The following is a 25,740-nucleotide window of genomic DNA, read 5'->3' on the forward strand; positions in this document are numbered from 1 at the left end:
CTCTCCTTGAGGCCAGCCCTCTCTAGCCACTGATAGGACTTCTTGAGATCAGCCACTTCTGTTATGGTTCGGTGGTACATCCCGTGTAGAGGCTTTTCCTCCCAGGATTGTCCCTCTTCCAGCACCCCATCCTCTGTTCCCCATTATCTGAGACATTCTCTGAGTACATTATCCGTTGGAGCCTTCTCTTTGATGTATTCATTGAGCTTGGATGTTTCATCCTGGACAGTGGCTCTCACACTCACTAGTCCGCAGCCTCCTTCCTTACGGCTTGTGTACAGTCTCAGTGTACTGGACTTGGGATGGATCCCTCCATGCATGGTGAGGAGTTTTTGGGTCTTAACATCATATGTGTGTATATATATATATATATATATATATATATATATATATATATATATATATAAAGTTATATAATTACAGTAAAGTCTTGTTATATCGATATCGGTTATATCGATAGTACTGCTTATTACGATACTATTTCTATGAACGCAAGGAGAAAATTTACATGCCGCAGGATCGGATATATCGATAATCCGGTTATATCGATATTTTTTCCGACTCCCGAGAATATATATATATATATATATATATATATATATATATATATATATATATATATATATATATATATATATATATATATATATATATATATCGGAATGTCATTCGGGCTGGAGAAATGTAGTCGGATGGTGACTAAGAGGGGCAAGGTAGTCCACACTGAAGGGGTCTCACTCACTGAAGGAACAATAGCAGACATTGAAAACAGCTACAAGTACCTCGGTATACCACAGGCCAATGGCAACCTCGAATTAGCAACAAGGAAAGCGGCTACGACCAAATACCTCCAGCGGGTGAGGCAAGTCCTCAGAAGCCAGCTCAATGGCAAGAACAAGACCCGGGCAATAAACAGCTATGCCCTGCCAGTGATCAGATACCCTGCAGGAATAATAAGGTGGCCAAAGGAAGAGATTCAGACCACGGATGTTAAGACCCGAAAACTCCTCACCATGCACGGAGGGTTCCATCCCAAGTCCAGCACCCTGAGACTGTACACAAGCCATAAGGAAGGAGGCCGGGGACTAGTGAGTGTGAGAGCCACTGTCCAGGATGAAACATCCAAGCTCCATGAATACATCAAAGAGAAGGCTCCAACGGATGATGTACTCAGAGAATGTCTCAGTCAATGGGGAACAGAGGATGAGGTGCTGGAAGAGGGACAATCATGGGAGGAAAAGCCCCTACACGGGATGTACCACCATAGCAGAAGTGGCTGATCTCAAGAAGTCCTATCAGTGGCTAGAGAGGGCTGGCCTAAAGGACAGCACAGAGGCACTCATCCTGGCTGCCCAAGAGCAGGCCCTGAACACCAGAGCCATAGAGGCAGGGATATACCACACCAGACAAGACCCAAGGTGTAGGTTGTGCAAAGAGGCACCTGAGACAATCCAACACGTAACTGCAGGGTGTAAGATGCTGGCAGGGAAAGCCTACATGGAGCGCCATAACCAGGTGGCTGGCATAGTCTACCGAAACATCTGTGCGGAGTATGGACTGGAAACCCCAAGGTCAAAATGGGAAACACCTCCCAAGGTAGTAGAGAATGACCGAGCAAAGATCCTGTGGGACTTCCAGATACAGACTGACAAGATGGTAATGGCCAACCAACCTGATATCGTGGTCATAGATAAAGGGGAAAGGAAAGCCGTTGTCGTGGATGTAGCGGTCCAGAGCGATGGAAACATCAGAAAGAAGGAACATGAGAAAATCGAGAAATACCAAGGGCTCAGAGAGGAGCTGGAGAGAGCCTGGAAGGTAAAGGTGACAGTCGTGCCTGTGGTGGTCGGAGCACTCGGGGCAGTGACCCTCAAGCTCGACGAGTGGTTGCAACAGATCCCGGGAACAACATCGGATATCTCGGTCCAGAAAAGCGCAGTGCTGGGAACAGCACGGATACTGCGCAGAACCCTCAAGCTTCCTGGCCTCTGGTAGAGGACCCGAGCTGAAATGAGGACAGACACCACCCATGGTGGGTGAGACGAGGATTTTTTTTTTTTTTTATATATATAATTTCAACAAAATGTCAGAATGTATTATTTCAAATAACTTTGTGATAATACTCACCATTAATATGACTGGTTTTCTGCTCCTCATGATTGTTAAATAGCCAGCCAAACTATCGGAATAAAAGTCCCCTTGCCGGGTTCATACGCAAGGTTACTGCTAGCTGGCCTGCACACTGCTCATTAGCTTGCACGCTTGCTTTCTGCTGCAGGTAGTATATTGATTCTAATGTTAGCATGGGGCTTGTCATAGTTCCACTGACATTCGACTGTTTCATCGATGGTATTGTTTTATTGCAAATTAGAATCGATCAAATTCGAAGGTGTCCTCTCCCAAAAGGTGAATCAACCTGATTGTTTTTTACTCGTCCGCTTATTCAAAAGGGGGCGTTTACCTGTTTTAACATCAACGGCACCTAAGTCAAGATCATCCAATCAAAATGGCGCTTTCCGTCACCGGCGTCAGTATCATCTAATCAAAATTGTGCTTTCCGCCAACACAAGCCGAAACAGGAAATGAACAGCGAAAAAGCGAGAATACATACATGTACTGTATTTAATTTTATCTGGTCATTTGGTCTGAAAAAATTAGAAATCCGCAGAGCGGCGGACAATTCTCATCCCTGATGATGTAGATTCAGCTTCTGGGGATCCCAAACGTAGGCAATAAGTGTAGACATGTGTATTTTGTGGTACTTACACCAACAGGAGTAAAGGATAATGAGCTGTTTGTACAAATCCAGCTGGCTTCAGAATCTGCATGGTGAGGGCTGCAGCACATACAAAACAGTGAAGCGAATTATTCTTTTTTTTTTTTTTTGGAAAACTCATACAGTACTGTCACTGTTGTCTCAACTGCATGCAAATGTGCAAATGCCTACAGTAGTCGTCGATAGTGATGATCTTGTACTCCACTCTGGGCATCTGCATGTTGCCGTATGTAGTTTTGACTCGCTCATTCGTCTCCACGTCCAACAGCTCTGCACATAAAGACGCAAGACGAGCTGTGCGTGATATTCTGTACAGCTTAGTTACTGCAAATAAAAAAGATCTCAGACTCTTACTCTGTTTGTCTTCTGTTCTATAGATGGTCACACTGGGAATGTCTGGCCCTGTGAAGAATAGTTGGGGAAAAAGTTGTTTATACAGGTATATACCATATTTTCCGGTGTGTAAGGCGCACCCAAAAGCCTTCATTTTGTTCAAAATATGACCCTCCACCTTATACGCCTTATATGAGAAGTAATATTGATCACAACAGGTCTCACAACTACTGGCAGCAGCCACTGACTCCATTTTCCCCTGTAGAAGTATGTCACCCCATCCCTATATTTTAATTTTTTAAATATATTTGTATCCAATATTTTGAAAACATTTTTCATTCATTTTAAGGTGCGCCTTATATATGGAAAAAGTCTGAAAATATGCCATTCATTGGGGGTGCGCCTTATACTCCGGAAAATACAGTGTGTATTCATATGTGTATTTTTGTCACCTTTTCTGATACGATAATATCAATATCACAATATTATTACAAACCCGACTTAAAATTAACCCTATCGGTGACAACGGTTACTACATTGCAGTGACGTCTAGTCAGGGGAGGCGGGGAAGGCCGTGCCTCACCTGTCATCATGGAAATATCAAATGAAAAAATACATTAAACAGTTATATTTATTTAGTGATTTGTACTTTAAAGTTCTTTTCCATTTAACGTCACCATTTTTGGAATTTTTTTTTCAAAAGCACTGAATTTTCACATTTACCGTTCAAATACAAAGTAGAGACGAGCAGTGAGGCAGCAGCTGGCTGAGCCTCACCATGGATTGCGCAATGACTATGCTAACTAACTGTGCTGGCTTGCTCTGCAGTGAGACCACATTGCTGTCCCTCTGCATATCGCTATTAAAGTGTTCAAACACTTTTAGTATATAAACTAAATTTCTACAATTTAGCTGGTGTATATAATGTAAAGTCACTTTACATTATAACCACTGTACTACATTGTTTATTTTATTATTTTTTTTTTATCAAAACTGTGTGCATAGGTGAGGCACACAGTTCTCCTGCCTCATGACAGGGGGCGCTGGTGATTAGAGATTCTTCTTGTCCATCCAGTCATTTTTTCGTGTTGCTTGGCCTTATTTTCAGAATGGAAGATTACATATCTAAATTGAAAGAAATAGAGAGACTTTTAAAACTGAAGAAAGATAAGGAAGGCTTCTACAAAGAAGGTATCGATGCCTTTCTTCAGAAGGAGCGGCGCATGGACTTCATTTATAAGTAAAGGTAACACGATAATAACGTTTTTTTTATTCTTTTTTTATATGCTACAGTTTACATAAAGAATTCTGACAACACATTTTAAACAAAACACGTTAATTGCTGCCAAGAAAATGGTGAATAAGCTACTCTGTAGAGTTCATGTTTGTAAATCTGACTGTGATGACGTCAGTGCCTCACCAGCCATGAACCACACCACACGTCACTGCTACATTGGATATATCATGGCTTATCATCGTTTATAATGTTATCATGTTCCAGCGAGAAACTGCTTCATGTTATGATTTTGATCAAGTGCGACTAAAATGACGCCTTTTTAACCCAAAATATAATTTGCAAAGTCACAAGACCTACATCGAGTGTTATTGCAATATGAACTCATCAGAGGCAAGAACATGCGATTTGCGCTAACGACTCGGGCTAAACTTAATTCCAAAGAGACATTGTTGTGCAATTAAGAGGTTTCCCTTCAATACATGTACTCATTTCACAGCAATTACTACTTTTCAGTAAGCTAGATCTTTTGTGGCATCCTGTGACATCCATCCATCATCCATTAATCCTCACAAGGGTCGCTAGAGATAAACAATCATCCATGCTCACATTCACACCTAGGGGCAAGTTAAAGTATTCAACCAGCCTGCCATGCATATTTTTGGAATGTGGGAGGAAACTGGAGTATCCAGAGAAAACCCTCGTGACCCTGGGGAGACCATGCAAACTTCACACAGGGAGGCCAAGGCTGGGCCGCCATCTTGGGACCTTAAAAGCGCAAATAGCTAGGGATTTTCCTCCTCATAAGAGAGGAAAAATACAATAAAAAAGCAGATCTGGCTTGGAGGTGACTCACCTTTACAGTTGAGTAGAAAGTATTGCATGTCGTGACTAAATGACACGTCCACGTAGCCGCACTTGAATTGGCAGGACAGGCAGCAGCGGTTGAATGGAGGAATTGTGTCCGTGCTGCAAAACGCCATTGTAATGCATATGATTTAATGCTCCTTTCACACTAAATCCATAATCCAACGGCACTCGCATAGCATCTTGAGGCGTAGAGGAAGCTTCTACCTATACAAGTGTCTCCGTTTGGGGTCGTCTTCTGTGCTCAGAAAGTATCTGGAAAAGAACCAACAGAAGTGAGCACTGATGCCGTGACACTGCAAATGTGCATGTGAGTAAGCCACCAAACTGACATGAGGTTCCTATGGGGGTTGTAGGCCAGGATGTTGGTGATGTCCCAGTCTCCCGACGTCAGCGATTGAAGGACGTCCAAGCTCGTGTTGGGCTAAAATGAATAAAAAGTCAACATCCCACCTCAAGAAGAGAAACATCCGACAATGTGATACCATACCATGGAGGTGGACATAGAAATGTGGAAGAACTTCCCTCTCCCGCCCTGGGGAATTGCTCGCGTGAAAAAGAACTTGCGTCCATCATGTGAGAAAAGCGGTGCTTCATTCTGTAGTCAGGTAGGAAATTGTGCGTGGTGACGATGAGTAACCCGAGCACACATTGGTATTGTTTGCGTGCTATGATCACGCACCGGCGATGTTTGGCACCTACCTGTCTGTGCAACCATCTTGTGCTCTCATCTTCATGTTTCTAAAAGTCACATGAGGATATTATTTAGTCAATATGTTCGATTGTGATTCAAAGGTTAAGAACAAAGTTAAGAATCAGAAGTGAACATTGAACCTTGGCAGAAAAGAGGTAAAAAAGTACCGGTCATCATTGTTTTCCAAAACAACATTACACATTTTATTTTGATTGATGAAAAGGTTTCTTTAGCCGTCATCTGTACTTCTTTGAAGGTGTCGGACGTTTTACTTCTTATCCAAGAAATTTTGTCAGCAAACTAAAGTCTTACTGGTAGGTAGTTTAGGCCCTATATATATATATATATATATATATATATATCCGTACTGTTCCAACTCTGCTACGATAGGTCCCTGCTCTCAGGTTGGGGGGAGCAGAGGACTACCCCCTGCAGCTGCTCGACTGATAGTTCCTATCGGTCTGACTAACGACTGGCCTGATTGCCCCACTTCGATCGGTATCACCTCATCCGTATTACTAATCCTATGTTGCCTAAGCAGGCTATTGTATGAACGATCCAAATTTAACCTTACCCCACCCGACCGGTTTAATGAAGGATTTTGTTCTTCTTCTTTTACCCCCCTTTCAAACCATCTATGTTCTTTCGCTAAGATTTTAACCTCATTGTCGTCAAATGAGTGGTTGCTAGCTTTTAGGTGCAAATGTACTGCCGATTGAGGCCCACTTGTATTATCCCTGCGATGTTGATAAAGTCTTTTTTTTGAGAATTTGTTGAGTCTCCCCAATGTACTGCTCTTTACAATTTTCATTCTTACAATGTATGGAATAAACTACATTACTACATTTGGCAGCCTATCTTTTGGATGCACTAATTTATGCCTTAACGTGTTTATCGGTTTGAAATAAGTAGGAATTTTGTGTTGCCAAAGGACTCTTTGTAAATTTTCAGAAACTCCTGCAATGTAAGGTACTGCTACTCCTCTCCTTTTTGTATCTTGAGAATTATTGGTTTCATTCCCTATTCTTTCTTTCTGACATTTGTTGAACGACCATTGAGGGTAATCACAGTTAGTGAGTGCTCTCCTGATATGTTTTGACTCATTTTCTCTACCTTCAGCGCTTGTTGGTATTACTTTAGCCCTATGCTGAAGGGTTCTGATAAGTCCTAGTTTGTGTTGTAAAGGGTGGTTAGAATCGAAAAGTAAGTATTGGTCAGTGTGCGTAGCCTTCCTAAAGACTTGTGTTTATAGCGCTCTGTCCTCGTTTAGACTTACTTTACAATCCAAAAAGGCTAGTTGGTTCTCTTTAATGTCCTCACGAGTAAATTTAATGTTGATGTCTACCGAGTTGAGGTGATTTGTGAAGGATTGAATTTCTTGTTTTTTATTTATGACAAAGGTATCGTCCACATATCTAAACCAGTGTCTAGGTTTTGTCCCCGGGATGGATGTGAGGGCCTGTTTCTCCATCTCTTCCATGTACAGATTAGTCACTATGGGTGAAACTGGTGAGCCCATAGCACAACCATGAATTTGTTTGTAAAATTTCTCCCTAAATTGAAAATATGTTTTATTTTGATTCCACACAAGTGACCTGCTTTCACGGAGGACAAAAGAAATTAGATGACATTTTCTGTTGGCATGGTGCAATTTTGAGCATTTGGGCAATTATCATTTAACCCTTTCAGGGTCAATTTATCATGTTAATAGATTACCAGGAATTAAAAGGTTAAAAAAAATGACGAAATTACAAAACCTAATTATCGGTTAATGCAAGAATGAATTCATTCTCAATTTATTATTGCACCTCTAATGTTTTTTTTCCTCAATCTATATATAGTTTTCTATTTCAATTATGTCAATTATGTCAATCTATTTCCAATGCCGTATAAACACATCATATGTGGTGAATCAGAAGTGAATTGTCATCATTGTCACCCTCTGACATTTACTGTTAACGTAAGTAAAACCTGTATTTCAAATTGACACTGGAACAGGAAAATTATCTGCTCTTTTGGCCACATGAGGGCAGGACTGTGTATTCCAGGGTCCTTTTAACCCTTTTAGGCACCATGTAAGTGTAACCTGATAGCATAATAAGCTATTCACTGTCGTGACCAATGTGCCTGAAAGGGCTAAAATATTTTTTAAAGGACAACCAACGTCACTTTTTTGTTTCCTAAATGACATCAGAAAAAAACGTTTTATCGCATCTAAAATACCCAAAACACGCAGTATGATATTTTTTATTCAAATGCAAAACACCAATAAAAATGACTTAGTGTCCAAAATCTGCAAAAAATTGAGCTGCGAATTGGGCATTTTCAGAAAGTGCCGCCCCCAGTTCGTGACGTCACGCCAAGACGTCTTTCACTGCTGGAGAATCAAAACAATGGCTTCAGATTCGGAGAATATGCTTTCTTGTTACACATCCAGTTATGAATATGATTCAAATAGTTCTGAATAGGAAAGCATACATGTTTGCAATCAATTAAATAATTTATTCCATGCCATTTTGAGGCAACATTGGGGGTAAATGTCTCACCCAAAAAGAGGCAGAAGAAAATGGCGACCTCTTGTAGACATGACAGTGTATTTCCACATCGTTTCCACAGGCTGATAAATTCCTTATATGGAGCTTGGACGCCCTCTTCTGGCGCAACACGAGATTTTCAGACCAAACAAGCATTGACGTGATGGAAGGACTGCTATAATGTGTCCTTTTTTTTGGTCAGGGGCGTTCCTTCAGTGACGTCACGTATGGACTCGTCACCAACTCAAAAACAAGACTTCCGAAATATTCAGCACGAGTCTTAAAACGTAAAATATAGCTATATGCGGTGGAATCTTTGTAAAATACGCTCAGTAGAAGTCATTTGAAGCTCAGTTGTCCTTTAAGGCGAAGCTGATCACATTCTAAACAGCTTCTTCAAAATATTGCGGTGCAAATCCCAGGTGCTGCCTTACATAATTTTTTTGGGATGTAAAAACATAACAAACAACCCCCACAAAAACAAAAGAAAAGAACCCAAATTAACAAACAAACCATAAACAATAAATTATAAATGATACATAAATCAATCAATAAATAAGAAATAAATCATAAATCAATAATAAACGATGTACAAATAAATCCATACACAATAAATAAATAAATAAATAAATAAATAAATAAATAAATAACATAAAAAAAACAACTGTCAATTTTGCATGAATCTTTTTTTTTTTGCTATCGCTGAGAGCCACAAATTGTGCAGAATGTTGGACCTTGATGCAGACACCGGTGGTAGCCTCACACAGTGTCAATATGGAGTTGTTCTGGGCTCTGTTTAGCCAGTTGACAGCCAGTTTGGTGCTTGTGGCCCATTTCACCATGGTTATGTAATATTCCCTCCTGAAAAAAAAAAATCACAATAACGAGGACCATGCAAGATGAGTCTGGACTAGCCTCCGTTGGGCTCAGCTTGGTGACTTAAGCATGTCAGTGAGACCTTCAAACGGGCTCTCACCCGATTCGTGGGTCATCGGGTTTCTTCATGACCACAGTGTGCAGAGGACCATTGAGGCTCACCACTGACAGGTGCACTGCAGGGTTTTCCTCCCCAGCCTGCAGAGGCCCGAAGGAAAGCAGATATACAATATGTCCGTTTGGGTTTCAGGTGCGACAGTGAAAGCTGAGCGTTCAATTGATTTCACTGTCAAACACACACTGTCACAACACCAACATGTTTGTGTCGTGAGTTACTTTTGGGTAGTGGTACTCCAAAGTGTCTGGATATGGCGTTCCTGTGAAGAAGGGGACTTCCATTTTTGGCACCAGCGTGTCATTGATTGTCAGATAGGCCAGACGCAGGCCATCGGGAGACCACCAGTGGGCCTTGTAGCGCTGCAGAATCTCCTCTGAGCCCACCAAAAATAAATAAGACAAATTCCGAAATTATGAATTACAGTCATTCAAAGATATGATACAACACTGGGTAGTAACCTGCTAGCTTGCTTGAAAAAACAGCTAACCACCCATCAGATATTGTGATTTCCTCTGAATATTGTCATATTTGTCATTTAAAAATGTTAACACTTGTAGATTTATATAAAGTTTTGCATACTGATATTTTCAATAAACAATAAATCAATAAATAAAATTATAACAAGAAAACTATATATAACAAAACTGTGAATGTGATTTTAAACAGATGGGTTTTGAGGATGGATTATATAATAATAATAATAATAATAATAATAATAATAATAATAATAATAATAATAATAATAATAATAATAATAATAATAATAATAATAATATCATTATTAATGGCCATATGAGTAAATGTGTGATTTCAGAAATGCGTATCTGGTAGCACTTTCAATAAATAGGTACAGTCAGAAGTAGCCCTTAACCGTTAAAAAGGTTTGTGACCCCCCTCTAACACATTGAAAAGTTTTAAACATATTAAATAAATATAAACATTTTATGATACACCGTAGAAATAAAAAAAGGACCGGGAAATAATAAGAAAAGAAATAATTACAAAAATGGCGCAGTGATTCGGTTGATCCAGTATATTAAAGTTTCATCCAGCAGGGAGCACTATTGTTTTATGGAAGGAGCAGTCCCGCTTCATTTGTTTTTTTGTTTGGGATAAACACATCAAGAATGATGGTGCGTGTTTATTTATGAGACTTTTATGTGCATTGAATCACATAAAATGGCATTGGCTGAATGCTGGGATGTGATGTAATCGGTGCTTCGAAGCCGTGGCGCAAATGGCTCGATTCCAAGCGGAACAATTCTTCACAGTTTCTTGAACTGGCGGAACAGCTGGCGCAGCCCTCGTATGATTCCTTTGGATGATGTGTCAACGTTGCCATTGCAAAATCAAGTGCAAATAAATCATTTATGTGCGGCTCAAGGATGAGAGCAGCACAGAAGGACAATACAACCTAACCTTCACTCTGCGCGCGTGTGTGTGTGTGCGCGCGCGTGTGTGTGTGTGTGTGTGTGTGTGTGTGTGTGTGTGTGTGTGTGTGTGTGTGTGTGTGTGCGCGCGTGTGTGTGTGTGTGTGTGTGTGTGTGCGTGTGTGTGTGTGTGTGTCAGTGTATGTGTGTACGAACAAGCTCCATGATTTGTGTTGAGGGTGATAAATCCTTACCGAGGCAGCGGGAAGAGTGCCACAAAACAAATCTTTGCATGATAATGAAAACGGATTACGTATTTCATTTAGCTTTCTGGGGGCCACAAAAAGAAGAAATAATCCTATTAATGAGGACACGATTACAGCCGACTCCCTCACAATAGTTCACCAAAATTACACATCATGGCTTCATAACGTGCATTCTCTAATTGCATTACACACTCGCAGCAGTCAGTGATTTTTATCAAATACATATTACGGAGCATTTCATCAAGTGAGGCTCACTTTTAGTGGTGACATTCAAAGCTTGCTCGACAAAACTATCGCTTGCAAGAGGAACTGTGAAGCATCTTTGCGGCCAATTAAGTTTTAGAAGCGGTAGATTTTTGAACAGGTGAACGGAACACTTTGTAAACCCTCAAATTTCCCTTTTTTTCCAGAAGACAGGCAAAATCGACTGAATTAATCCATGCAATACAATTGCTGCAGTATTATGTGTAAACTGTTTTTTATGAGGCATCATTACAACAGGGTTGTTCAAGTACCACATTTGCCGCCTGCCATCCATTTTTCAGCAGCCTGAGAAATTACATAAATCAGTGGTTCTTAACTCATTCACTGCTAGATGATGTGCAAAAATGTGTCCACTCCAGTGCCAGGTATTTTGTCATTTTCATTCAAATTGCAGGACCCACAGAATATTGAGTTTTTAGAGCAACAGTACATAAACATGCAAAACAGTGTTAGAGACCTTTGACTCCCTTCTTTCATCAGAAAAAAAGAGTTAATTCCTAAGTCATATGAGTTATATGAGGTTGGCATTGATGGCCGAGCGGGCGTGTCATAGCTAATTGGCACATTGAGTCGTGTGTGTCTTTGTGGCAGAGGCTCTTAGACTAATACAAAAAAACCCATTGGATACGATCGAACCAATGTTAAGAATCACTGACATACATGATCTTCAAGTAACTGAAAAATGGGCCCATAACGACAGGTTTTTTTTTCTTCCAAATGTGGACACGGGATTTGGCTGCTGTCAAGTGCAAAAATGAATGTAATCCGTGAGATAAGGAGATGTTGGCCAATCCGAAAACGTGGTGAGGGAGCTTTGAAAAAAAGATGACAGATCACAGATCTAACCAGAAGATGGAATAATCTATTTAAAGGACAACCGACACCATTTTTTGTTTCCTACGACCATTCATCATTGTGTTATTTATGTAGTTTTCCTTCTAATTTCACGATCAACACAGTGTTTTCAGTTGAAAAAAAGTACCCAAAATGCATTGTGTGTCCCTTTCTCGGTCAGGGGCGTTCCCTCGGTGACGTCACTTAGGGCATCGTCATCAACTGGAAAACAAGACTTCCTGAATATTCAGCGCGGGTCTTAAAACGTAAAATATAGCTATATGCGGTGGAATCTTTGTAAAATGCACTCAGTAGAAGTCATTTGAAGTGATTTTACAAATTATGGACACAACTTGTCCGGAGGTGTCAGTTGTCCTTTAAAGAACATGTTGTTTTTTTTACTATTTACACTATTTGCAAGGGATTCATACCAGCCTGACTAACAATAGCCAACATTTGTGAATAAAAAAAACTAAGTAAATGCATTGTGAAAGGATAACAATTAAACCCTCCAAATTCTCTCAAATATGTTGATGAACATTCAGTGCACAAAAAATAGGAGGCAACAGGATACAGTTCTCCTCCAAAATAGCTTTAAAATTATTGGCGGGGGGATAAGTAGCGATACTTTGGGTATCAGTGGAAGGGAAAAAACATTGCCAGTGGTCTAACCAGCGCTTTATCGCCCCCCCCCCCAAAGAAAAAACGATGTGAATGGCGCTCCCCGTCATATTTTCAATTCCTGAATAATTTGGGAATGGCGGTGAATGAGTTTTAATTGATCTGCAAATGATGACATTACAACCGGTCATCGATCTTTGCAGAGAATGCAAAATGCCTGTGAATCACATCCGGCGTATCATATCTGTGTTGTCTTCTCTTTTACAGAGAAAAAAAATATTGGTCTGTTTTGGGTGCCAACTGACTTAAATCAATTCATTCCCAACAATAATGTAAAATGTGTGTTGATGCTCGAATATGTCATGGTGGTTCCTCAAACAGTTCACTGGAGCAGAGGCAGTGATTTCATTCAATCATTAGCCAGTGAATTTTCAAGATGGACGTTCGATACCTAAAAGGTGACATTGAGACACTTGCTCATGAGTTGGGAGTGTACAATTGATTTATCACTACCCATCTACTGTGTTAAAAACGTCAATGGAATATTGCGATATGGTTCCAGGTGTAGGACGAAGTACCTTCATAGAGCCAGTCGGCAAGGCCGTTGAAGACCACGCCCTCCTTTCCGGTCGAAACCAGGCGGATGGTGCGACTCTCGATTGTTGCTCTGTAGTAGATGTTGTTCTCAAAAATGAAGATCTGGAACCAAATGAAATGCTCAACTTTTGGCATGACAACTTGATAAACCTCAAAAGCAGGTTACGAGTGTGGCTTCTTTCATTTATTGTATTGTTTGATGGAAGAACAAACATTAGAAGCCGACAGTTGCCTCGGATGCCCCAACACACATTGTGGCTTTTCCCCAAGCAAACGCCTTTGATGGGATCTGTGAGCTGTAAAATCTAAGTTTTTGAGCCAGGAACCCCTTTCAACTTTCAATTTTGCTGATGTAGATTGCAAATTCCCCCATTGTGGGACTATTAAAAGCATTCTGATTCTAATTCAGATTCTGAAAAAAAATCAGTCAATGCCCAAACTGCTTTCCATAGGGTATCGTCAAATATCAAAACATTAGCCTTTAGTATGTCTGTGTAAGCTCTCAGTCGTATAGGAGTGGTCCATCGATGAGAAGGTTTCTTCAGCCGTCATCTGAACTAAACAGAAGCCTCTTGGATAGGAGGCGAAAACGTCCGACACCTTCAAAAAAGTGCAGATGACGGCTGAAGAAACCTTCTCATCGATAGCCTTGAGTATGCATGAGTTGGCATCTATTCACGACCCTCATGTGATCGATCTCTTTCCCATACTGGCTTAAAAGTCAATGTTACTTCACAACTGCACAGGAAGCCCAGGAGAAACAAAATCACAAAATCTTAGTTGTTCAACTCTTAGGTTCTAACGCTATCGTGGAGAAAAAAGAAACAAAGAGTGAACTTCCCGGCTGTGTTAGCAAATCAATGAGTGCATGGAAATGCCAAATGCATGTAAATACATGTACAGGCCTGTTCTATTTATCCGCTTGGAACCATCAAAAATGAAAATGTCTATGCTCGGTGTTGGATGATACACACACAACATTCTCACACACGCATGCATGGGCGACAGTCTGTGCCATGTGTTTTAGTTCCTGCTGCAATAGTCAAAAAAATTGGTTCTACCATGAGGAGCCATCTGCCATGTTGGTGCTGACCATCTCTTGTGCGACGCCCTCAGTTCCAATCGTGTAATGTATTTTACAATTCAGCTGATACAGTGTAATAACTCATTCACTGCCAGATGATGTACAAAAAATGTGTCCACTCCAGTGCCAGGGTTTTAGTCATTTTCATTCAAATTCCAGGACCCACAGAATTTTGAGTTTTTGGACAACATAAAACATTTAATGCAGCGTAACAAACCTTCGACTCTATTCTTTCATCAGGAAAAAAAGTGTTAATTCCTAAGTTATATGGGTCTGGAGATATTTGAGCTTGAAATGGGGACAACTGGACAAAATACAGTCCAATACATACATATACTTTGGATTTATATCGCGTTTTAACAACAGCTGAAGCTGTAACAAAGCTCTAACACGGGCAGAGGGCAAATGGTGCCCCCTATTGGAAAGGAAAAACACAGTCAGAGGTCTGACCAGCACTTTATCGGCACTCCCACAAGAAAAAACAAAACCCGAACAAATTCGGGAATGGCGCTCCATATCACGTTTTTACATCCCCGAATAAATTTGGAAAAGGCAGCGAATGAGTTAAGGTAGACTACACAGTCCATCAGCACACGGTCATGATACAATTTGGACAATGTGCCCACAGAGGTTCTTTAATCTACAAATATGAAAGCAATGGCAAAGTTATTCAAACAAACAAACAAACAAGATAAATAAATAAATAACACCACATCAGACCAGCACAGCATGTCGGTGTGTGTGCGTGCGTGTGTGTGTGTGTGTGTGTGTGTGTGTGTGTGTGTGTGTGTGTGTGTGTGTGTGTGTGTGTGTGTGTGTGCGTGTGTGTGTATCCCTTACCAGCTGCTGGCCATTGGGTCCCCATCCAGCAAACTGCAGCACAGCTTCATGCACTTCTGGAGGGTTCAAGGGCCAAGTTTCCCTGTGAAAAACAACAACACACTGGTTAGCTTTTCCTATGTCGCTGTTGCTACAGTAGGCTGAGAGGCTAATTGTAGGACCTGGGTCAATGCAGCATACAAAGCTGTACTGAACCTCTAAATCAAGGGTGTCAAACACAATTCTTTTGCCGCGGGTCACATTGTAGTGATGGTTTTCTCTCGAGGACCATTTTGAATTTGGGGAAGCTTTTAGCATGTTTGATCCCCTTTGGAATTTTGGTTCAGACTTTAGCAAATATCATGGCATTTGACATGCTTGATTTGCTTTCGCGGGCCAAATGAAATGATGTGGCGGGTCAGTTTAGGCCCCTGGGCCTTGACTTTGACACCTGTGTTCTAAATTGAATCCAAATACGTATTTGTATAACAAAACAAAATACTATAATTTGAATGAGGTCCCAGTGCATCTTTTTATTGACCCATTTTTCCCGCCTTTTTTTCCCTTAATTCTGCTTTTTTCCAGTATATAATTTTCCTGAAAACTTAAAATGGCAAGTTCACTTCATAGCTGTTAGGGAAGCCCATGAGCAAAATCAAAACCCCACAAAAAAGCAAACTGTATGCCATTCTAAATGAAGACAACGAATGATGAGTCAGACGTGCACGTGAGGACCACTATAAATGAAGTAAAAAAAACAACAACAACAACAATCTTACTGTGTGACAAGGCTGTAAATGATGTACTTGGCCACATACGAGTGATGGTATATCTGCAGAAAAACAAAATGACAATTCAGTATCGAGGCTAAAAAAAAAAAAAAACATGCTGATATCCTCACCTGTTTCAAGTCAAAGGCAAAGAGGACATGTTGCAAGTCAGGTGATACTTGGTACCGGGCTGCCTTTGCTCTTTCCTTAGAAGGAATGAAGTAAGAAAAACAACAACACAAGAAATGACAAACATACAGCATTTCAAGTGAGACATTTAAGGTGGACTTACAAACATCTGGTTTGGCACGACTACACGCGTCTCCTCCGTGTCCACATTCAGCTTGACAACGTCACCTTCCCTTGTACGATACAGCAGCTCATTACCTGCACAGAGGAAAGAAAGTGTGAATTCAGTTAGGATTTCGTTTTTCCAGATCCAAGCTGGACAAAATATGTTTGGTCTCATCGGGCAAAAATAGATTTTGAAGCAAGCCTGGACTATCGTGGACAAGTAAAAAAGTAAAGTGTTTTGTGTTTTTATATAAATATAATTATTTCAGAAAGGGTAAAAAATGGTAAAAAATTTAGGAAAATGTTGATGGTGAATTAAAAACAATCTTTGCACAATATTGGGTGGGCAATTCTGGATGTTTTGTGAACTTCCAAATACAATAAGCATACCGTATTTTCTGGTGCAAAAGGGGCACCAGAGTATAAGGCGCACATCCAAAGAATGACAAAAGTTTTCTAAATATAATATACAAATATATAAAGGTATCGCAAATATAAGGCATACCACATTATAGGGGCGCTACAATAGAGACTGGGGTGACGCATTACTTCTTCTACAGGGGGAGGGGTCAAATGGAGTCGGTGGCTGCTGACAGTAGTTGCGAGACATGTAGCTGAATATGACTTCCCATATAAAGCGCACCGGCATATAAGGCGCAGGGTCAACTTTTGAAGAAAATCAAGGCTTTTGGGTGCGCCTTGTATACCGGAAAATACAGTAGTCAAAATGTCAATCGTTGACCCGTATTGACTCAAATTGAATGTTTTTTTTCCCAGCAACAATCTGTGAACAATTGCCACTGGTAAAAAAAAAAAAAAACGTCGTGACAATCTCGCGAGTTATCAAGCAGACGTCTTTCACAGTGTAAAATTGCTCACATTTGTAGGATTAAATGTGCGACCGAGTGCTCCTAAAACAATGAAGCAAATCCTTTTCACGCTGGTGGATGCGAGCTTGGAGGGTTAGGCAGAGTGGCAGCGATTGTTTCGCTTGCCAAACTTCCATTCTGCTTGCGCTTAAAGAAGATTTACATAAGATTAAGTGAGATTAAGTCCCAGATGTTTCCTAGTGATAGTGCAATATCTTAGTGGGAGCACAGACGCCTGTGCTGTCGTCACCGTCTGGTCTGAATTTTGCAGATGAATGACATGGGGAAAGACTTTTTTCATTGTCTTTAAGTATCAGGAGGCGAGTCAGAGGTGAGTCCAAAGACGAGTGAGGCAAGAAGCGGCTGGGCTAAGCGGGGATCAGTGACATGCCCCCAGAAATATTGATGAGGACCACTGGGGAGCGAGCGCATCCGGACGGTTTGCTTTTCGGAAGGTCATTAGGCCCAAATGGGACTGGCTTGCTTTAAATCCAGAGGCGGGACGCGATGTGGCAAAGATTTCGTCAGGCACTGACAATGTTTTCGTCAGCTGGCTGAACGAAGGACATTTTAGGATGCGTGTCACGCATTCATAAGCTGTCTTTCCACAGTTATTTTGTTGCTCTATTAATGACTTGATTTTAGCAATAACTACAGGAGATTACAAATGACTGAGTTAGATTCAACAGAAGTCGACAATCTCCTGAACATAAAATTCGGTTGTGCCAATCCAGTGTTACCTCTACTTACAAAATTCATTGGTTCTTGAAGAAATTTCTAGAGACGGGTTATCCATAAAAGAAAAAAATCACATATAAATGTTTTACGAAGCATAAAAATGCATGTTGTTTACAATGAGGTTACTGCACAGTAAATGGTAAGTATGTTGCGTTCAGGAAACTTGTTCTAAAATATCTTTTGTAACAAGAGGCAACAGGAAGTTTTGCCTCTTGAGGCGTTTCGTGATTTCAAAATTTCGTATGAAGAGACGTTCAACAGTAGATGTACCACTGTACTTGCATCTGTAAGTATAATGTTTCTTTTTAACTCATTCACTGCCATTTACAAATGTATTCGTTAATTGAAAATATGACAGTTGCTTCTCATCCTGCAGCAGCTAAAGGTTTTGATTGACGTTTCCAGTAGCTCACAAAGTGGATGGATATAACATACAAATTCACCACAATAACAGAGAAAATAACGAATGTGGGTTTTTGAATGAGAGTACATATATAATTCTATCAAACTAATTAGAGGTTGTGAACTATTAAAATGTCTCAAACTAGCATTTCAGTTAAGAGGGCCGAAATGGCGGCTCTACTGGCAGCAAAGGAAGCTGAGATTGAAATGGAAGAGGCGGTTGAAGTGTATGAGGAAGAAGTAATGAAAGCTAAGTTACGCGAGTTTGACAAAGTAGTGAAGGCAAAGCTAGGTGTGTTTGAGGAAGAAGAAATGAAGGAACTGCATGTCACCAGCATCCCCATACACACCAAAGACAAAGATACATTGCCCTTCTACCACCATGACCCATGCCATAAACCTCTAACTGAGAAATTGGTTGAATCATTTCAGGAATCACTAGTTCCGAGTCATCTTCCAAACCCAGAGCCTGCCGTATTCTCAGGTGATCCTCTGATTTCTGTTGAGTGGAGGACAGGCTTCGGGGCTCAGGCAGAGAGACGATGCTCAAATCCTGCTGGTAGACTGTATTATTTGGAGGAGTGCATGGCAACGGATGTAAAATCTTCTCTGGAAGGCAGCTTTTATAGAGAGCCTATAAGCAAGCTTGGGATCGACTCGATTCCAGATATGGCAATCCCTTTATTGAACAGAGAGCTTTCAGAGTAAAACTTAATGGATGGCCAAAGATTGGTGGGAGGGAATTCATCAAATTAAGAGAATTCAATGATTGCCGGCAAACTAGTAACAATGCTATGCCTCAAGTAAATGGTCTGCAAGTTATGAATGGCTGTGAGAAGAACCTCGAAATGCCACTTCCTTTCAAAGTGCGACCTCAACTCCTGGCCAATAAGATGCGAGCTTTGGCAAGACTGAACCAATTTAGAAAGACATTGAACAGAGAACGCGAGTGCAAAGGTACCAGTTTAGATAAGAACATCAAAGTTAGGAAGAAAGGGAGGGCACCTCATGCCTTCCATCGTTCAAAGATCCATACATCACAAGGGTGAAATTACTGTTGATCATTTGAAGTGCATAAGTCATTTTGTTTAGAAATGTTATTTCAACAGTAATTTGGTAGGAGTGCAACTGGCGGGTATCTTGTCATTGGTTGCCATGACAACAAAAATACAATTTATTTTGACTTTTTCTTCTGTAAAAATGTTTAATGTTTCTATGTGAACCTTTATATGTGTGCTTAAAATTGTCTTTGATACTTTATTTATAATGTTTTGTCATTATCACTTCCGTGTCATGTGTTTCGATAAAAGCGAGTAAGGCGAGACAGACGGAACGAGACTAATGTGCGAGAGAGACAGAAGCAGAGCAACTGCTAGATAGAGAACGACAGTCTCAAGTCTACGTCAACGTTTATCTACTTTCGGTTAATAAGGTGCACACGGTACGTTCTTAATGTCCTTATTGACTGAATGTTTTGTCGAACTTGTCGTCTTAATGTCCTTTGTAGTTTTCACGGTGTTCCAAGTGTTTCACAATAAACGTTGTGATATCAGTAAGAAGCGTCATCCTTGACCGGGGTAGATACACATTCCTATTTAAAGACTTTTACGATCACATAACACATGTTAATTCATTTATTGTACCTTTGTTTTTCCAAAGATAGTTGTGAACATGTTATGAATTTAATGGCCACTGAAATTAAGGACGAGCCTGAAAGAATGAAAGACTGGCTCGTGTTTCATAAAAGACAACAATTGAATTCCTCATTCGTCTGATGTAATTTGTTGAGAAAACCCATTTAATGGACCTTACCGATATTATTTGGCATGCCTCTGGCTCATTTGGAAGCCTTCCCAGCCATATTGTTTGTAATTAGATGTGCAATTGGCCGCATGATGAAACATCATATCTGGCCCCTAGAAAGAACTGCTGTCTTTTAGAACTGCACAAGCAAAATTGGTCATCATCATATTTCTGACTATCATTGTTGTCGTCCTACTTACCGCTGAGCCACGCGGCATCAGGTTCGTGGATGCGGAGGTCCGGACCGAACACGTCATCAAGGGTGACCTTCTTGAGGGCCAGACTTTCATCTTCTCCTGTCAAGTACATGTCATGTCAAAGAGCAAAAGGAGAAATCAAAAGTGGCAACCGAGTCACAGTGACTGTAAAATGCTGATAGCGTCGCCGGCCGTTGAGTGCGGGAGAGCTTCATGTTGCTCCTGTGAAATTGGATTGACTTTTCAAACGACATTCTCGGTTGGAAAAAAAAGCAAAGTGTACTTTGCTGATGCAGATGTATTTTTTTTTATTTGGGTGTTTCTCAGGTGGAAAGTTTGTGTATCCCATTTTTCCATTTTGACTTATTTTTTAAAGGGATCTACATGGATTGGATTTATAAATAATAATAATAATAATAATAATACATTTTATTTCATGTGCCTTTCAAAGCTCTCAAGGACACTTTACAGTCACAGACAAGCATAGATACAATAATAAATAAAATACAATTATAAATAGAATACAATTAATAAAATATATTGATAAAGAGAAACAAGAGATATAGCTACACAGAAAATGCAATTTTAAATAGGTGGGTTTTGAGATGGGATTTGAAGGTAGGATTGGATTTGCCTTTATTACTCTTAGAAGAGAATCGATGTTACAAATGTTGGGAGGAGGTTAGTTCCAGAGTCTGGGGGGAAAGCAGCTGAAAGCTCTGCCCTTTATTTTTATTAGTGGCGCAGTGGAGAAATTGACATGTCACAGCAGCAAAGTTATGAAAGGAAGATGAAGAAAGGAATGAAAGAAATAGAAAAACAGTATAAGTAAGCTGCTGAAAAGGCAGCCACTCTCGCGGTGCCATCTTGAAGTCAAAAGAAGGGTATCTTGTCATTGGTTGCCACGACAACAAAAATATAATTTATTTAGACTTGTTGTTCTGTAAAAGTGTTTAATGTTTCTATGCGAAACTTTATGTGTGTGTTTTTCTAAAAATCGTCTTCGATACTTTATTTATAATGTTTGTCATTGTCACTTCCGCTTCCGTGTCAGGTGTTTTAGATAAAAGCAAGTACGGCGAGACAGACGGAAGGAAAGTCTCGAGAGAGAGACACAAGGAGAGTGACCGCTAGATAGAGAACGAAAGTCTCGAGAGAGAGACACAACCAGAGTAACGAAAGTCTCGAGAGAGAGACAAGCAGAGCAACGAAAGTCTCAAGTCTACGTCAACGTTTATCTACTTTCGGTTAATAAGATGCACACGGTACGTTATTAATTTCCTTATTGACTGAATGTTTTGTCGAACTTATTGTAATGTTGTTGTTTTAATGTCCTTTAGTTTTCACGGTGTTCAAATGTTTCACAATAAACGTTGTGACATCAGTACGAAGCGTCATCCTTGACCGGGGTAGATACACCAAACATGATCAAGGTTAAATAGTTAATAGTTCCACATGTCAAGTAAAAAAAATATTTTTTTTTATTTTTATGGGGGCATCAGAATCAGAATCATCTTTATTGCCAAGTATGTAGAACACACAAGGAATTTGTTTCCGGTAGAACACGCTGCACTAGTATCGTCGTCAAAAAAAACTGCTAAGTGGCACTATACAGTTCCATTTTGGCTACTGTTGAAGAGTTCAAAGAGTTAATGGCTTGGGGGAAGAAGCTGTTTAAATGTCTGCTGGATTTGGTGCGCATGGATCGGTAGCGCCTGCCTGAGGGGAGTATGTTATGTTCATTATGTTCATACATATACATATATTTATGTTCATTCTAGAACGACTGTCTATATATATTAAGCATCACATGCAAGAAAGCAATCACGAGGAGATGGCTAACAAAAGAACCCCCAACGGTCAAAGACTGGATTAAGGTGGTGGGTGAAATTTATGAAATGGAAAATATTACTTTCATAGTCCGAGGCGAGCGAGAGAAATTTGAGAGACTATGGGATAACTGGGAAAATTTACAGCAACCTAAGTGCTTATAATGATATTTAAGTTAACCTGTGGCGGCACAGGTGCGCACCGCGGCTTTGATGTGAATCTCAGCCTGACATTTCCCACGCTTGGACGGTATAAAAGAGCAGCCGTCGCGGGACAGCAGCAGAGAATATCTCAGACGCAGACGCACACGCAACTCCCAGAGTTTCACAGCACGACTTGCTCGACTCCACGCCACGATCAAGCTCCTTGGAGATTTGACAACCACGATTTAACAAATAAAGAGATTTGACAAACTCTTTAAACCTATGAACCCCAATCCACTCAAGATTGAAATTGTTAATTATTGCTACTCTAATTACTATTATTTATTATTTTTTCATCTATTTGTTTACTTTTCTTTTGTATGTGGCACAGTGAACAGGACATTGCACTAACAGAATTGAAAAGAAATGTAAAACGTTTTATTTTGATGTTGATTATGTGATCTATGTTATGTTTTGATGTCTGGACCAGATGATGCTCAATGTGACCATGTTTTCCTTTTGTAATTGTTCTAAAAAAAAAATCAAAAATAAATAAATAATAATACATATAATATAAAATAATGATCTTCTTTATATATATATATATATATATATATATATATATATATATATATATATATATATATATATATATATATATAAGCTCATTATTTTATCAATATGTGTGTAAAGTCAAAAAGGTATGTATATATATTAAAAAAAGAAGATCATTATTTTATATTATATTTATTATTATTATTTATTTATTTATGTTTGAATTTTTTTAGAACAATTACAAAAGGAAAACATGGCCACATTGAGCATCATCTGGTCCAGACATCAAAACATAACATAGATCACATAATCAACATTATTATTTTATCAATATGTGTGGAAAGTCAAAAAGGTTGTCTTTTACATTTTTTGGAAACTTTATACGTTATATCACCGTTAAAAATGCATCTCCAATTAAAAGGATAATCCGAGTGTAATCTACAAGCTAGCAAAGTTATGGTTATCTGATGAATGAAACCATCCAAGTAACCTGAGATCAAATTTGATTAGTTTTAAGAATCAAGTAATCAGTCACGGAACTTTAAAGCAAATTAAATGTTATTACTTTAAAAGCAAGTAATCAAAGTAGGTTACTTTTTCAAGGTGACTGTGGCAAGGACTACCTATCAAAGAGCAATTTGGAACAAGAGCTCTGACAATAAAGGTAGCTCTGCCGCTGTTTTCTGTCATTGCATCAGCAGAACAGTTCTTGAGACACGCAAAGAAATGAGCGACAACTGGAGCAAAGGATGACAAAGACAAAAGAAACCCCTAATGTGCGTGAATACGAGCTAATGCAGCAGGGATGTCTTTTGCGGCGGATTTGAGCGCCCGGGAGTTGAAAAAGTCGCTGATAAAATCAAAAATATAAGATCTTTGTCAGATTTTTCTCATCTAAACGCGTGCCAGTGTGTCATCAGCCGCTGGGAGGAGACGAGTGAGTGAGCGGGGCGAGATTTCCCCCCGAAAAGAGAAGAAAGAAGATTTTTTTTTAAGATGAAAGCTGTTCCACTTTCACAAAAGGCCGTCATCTGCATTAAACATTCTTCTTTTAGAGGGGAATCAGCTCCATAAACGTGAAACTTTTGCCAGCCAGGACAGTAGGTGCTCGCATTGAAAAGGTTGGAAGAATAAGAACGGGATAGGTAGTGTGTGCATTTGTTCGGTACATACCAGGGGTCAACAGGATGACAGAGGTGACAATCAAGGAGCAGATAACCAGGATGACCAGCAGGGCGATAGCGATTCCTTTCCAGTTCCTTTGTGGCGGCGCACTGCCCACCAGGTCCTAGTGAACAACATAACATGTTACATGACACACATGCGCAAGCTGTCACATTAATTTTCAATACACACACACACGCATACACAATCTCAATTACACTTGCCTCAGGTCTGACAACTTACAACTGAATGACAAACTGAAAAATAACACGTCCCGCTGTACAAAAAAGAGCTAATAATGTTCAGTTTTCATGAATTCCAAGACTGAAAATAATTGTATTTATTTATTTATTTATTGTGAGACAATTTTGTTCATTAATAACTTAATTCATTCACTGGAAAAATGTGTCCACTCCAGTGTCAGGGTTTTTGTCATTTTCACTCAAATTGCAGGACCCAAAGAATAGTGAGTTTTAGGACTACATAAACATCCAATACAGCATTACAAAACCTTACACCAGGGGTCGGGAACCTATGGCTCGCGAGCCATATATGACTCTTTTGATGATTGCATATGGCTCGCCGATAAAACTAAATACATACTGTTGTTTTTTTTCGCCGTTCATTTCCCGTTGGGGCTGCAGTTGGCGGAAAGCGCAATTTTGATTGGATGACACTGACCTAGAACGGCCGAAAGCGCCATTTTGATTGGATGATAGTGGCCGCCATCTTGAAAGAGGTAAACGGCCCTTTAAATGAGCCCAACTAGTGCACGTCAGCGTGAATGCACCGGAGCATTAGAGGAGAGAAAATGTTCTGATTCTAATTTGCAATGAAACAATACAATCGATGAAACAGTCGAATGTCAGTGACATTTTAACAAGCCCCATGTTAACGTTAGCATCGACATACTTCTGCGAGAAGTAGATTGCAGATAGCAAGTGTGGAAGCTTATGAGCCGTGTGCAGGCTAGCTAGCAGTAACTTCGCCTCTGGACCGGCAAATTGAATTTCATTCCGATCGTTTGTCTGGATTTTTACCAATCACGAGGAAGGGAAAACCATCCATGTGTCTGTGCACGTGAGCGTTTGTATGTGCGCGCGCGTGCGTGTGGCTCTCACTGAAAAAACATTTCTAAATATTTTACTTTTATGGCTCTCTTAGTCAAAAAGGTTCCCGACCCCTGCCTTAGACTCTCTTATTTCATCAGAAAAAAAGGGTTAATCCCAAAGTTATATGGGTCTGGAGTTATCTGAGCTTGAAATGGGGGCGGCTGTACGAAAGGCAAATGCTGCCCACTCGTGGGAGGGAAAAACATTGCCAGAAGTCTGACCAGCACTTTATCGGCACCCCCGAACAAATTCGAGAATGGCGCTCCATGTCATACTTTTTTTTTAACCCCCACCCCTTTAATTGAATTGTCACTGTAGAATAGAATACTATACAGTGAGCCTTTTTCATTTTTCATTAGCCACCTGTGAAGTCGATTCTGATGAGGCTCACTGTTAGTTTGATCTGTGATCTTGATGTCTAACACATACGCATGCATACATTCATTCAAGTAGTTACGGTGAAAGAGGAACCAACCGCCCACATCACTCCAGCTGTCGATATTCTTGTAGCTAATTAAACCTTCTCGGTTTCTGTCTGAAGTAGATGAGCAGCCAGCTGAACCATCGGAGTTAATG

At 40.1% G+C, this 25,740-nt stretch overlaps 1 protein-coding gene across 5 annotated transcripts in view; it reads right to left on the reverse strand.

Annotated features, from left to right (window-relative positions):
- The window catches only part of dpp6b (dipeptidyl peptidase like 6b), a 131,574-nt gene that overhangs the window by 8,071 nt on the left and 97,763 nt on the right, over window positions 1-25,740 (reverse strand). For 4 of the 5 annotated variants that reach the window (XR_016116487.1, XM_089008775.1, XM_089008772.1 and 1 more), the window contains exons 2-18: window positions 24,062-24,176; window positions 20,364-20,459; window positions 16,350-16,444; window positions 16,189-16,263; window positions 16,067-16,119; window positions 15,309-15,390; window positions 13,366-13,486; window positions 9,651-9,805; window positions 9,415-9,512; window positions 9,173-9,299; window positions 5,913-5,951; window positions 5,701-5,808; window positions 5,543-5,634; window positions 5,418-5,465; window positions 5,200-5,312; window positions 2,948-3,178; window positions 2,767-2,836 (exon numbers count right to left, since the gene is read on the reverse strand). Coding sequence is in view for 4 of the 5 variants with exons in the window: in XM_089008775.1 (XP_088864901.1) it covers window positions 2,767-2,836; window positions 2,948-3,178; window positions 5,200-5,312; window positions 5,418-5,465; window positions 5,543-5,634; window positions 5,701-5,808; window positions 5,913-5,951; window positions 9,173-9,299; window positions 9,415-9,512; window positions 9,651-9,805; window positions 13,366-13,486; window positions 15,309-15,390; window positions 16,067-16,119; window positions 16,189-16,263; window positions 16,350-16,444; window positions 20,364-20,459; window positions 24,062-24,176 (1,718 nt within the window). In the remaining variant the exon portion in view is untranslated. The remainder of the gene's footprint in view (window positions 1-2,766; window positions 2,837-2,947; window positions 3,179-5,199; window positions 5,313-5,417; window positions 5,466-5,542; window positions 5,635-5,700; window positions 5,809-5,912; window positions 5,952-9,172; window positions 9,300-9,414; window positions 9,513-9,650; window positions 9,806-13,365; window positions 13,487-15,308; window positions 15,391-16,066; window positions 16,120-16,188; window positions 16,264-16,349; window positions 16,445-20,363; window positions 20,460-24,061; window positions 24,177-25,740) is intronic. The other variant, XM_089008773.1, reaches the window with a different exon arrangement.

This window comes from Hippocampus bargibanti, linkage group LG11, assembly GCF_051943395.1.
Source record: "Hippocampus bargibanti isolate YZ-2025 linkage group LG11, ASM5194339v1, whole genome shotgun sequence".
Lineage (NCBI taxonomy): Eukaryota > Metazoa > Chordata > Actinopteri > Syngnathiformes > Syngnathidae > Hippocampus > Hippocampus bargibanti.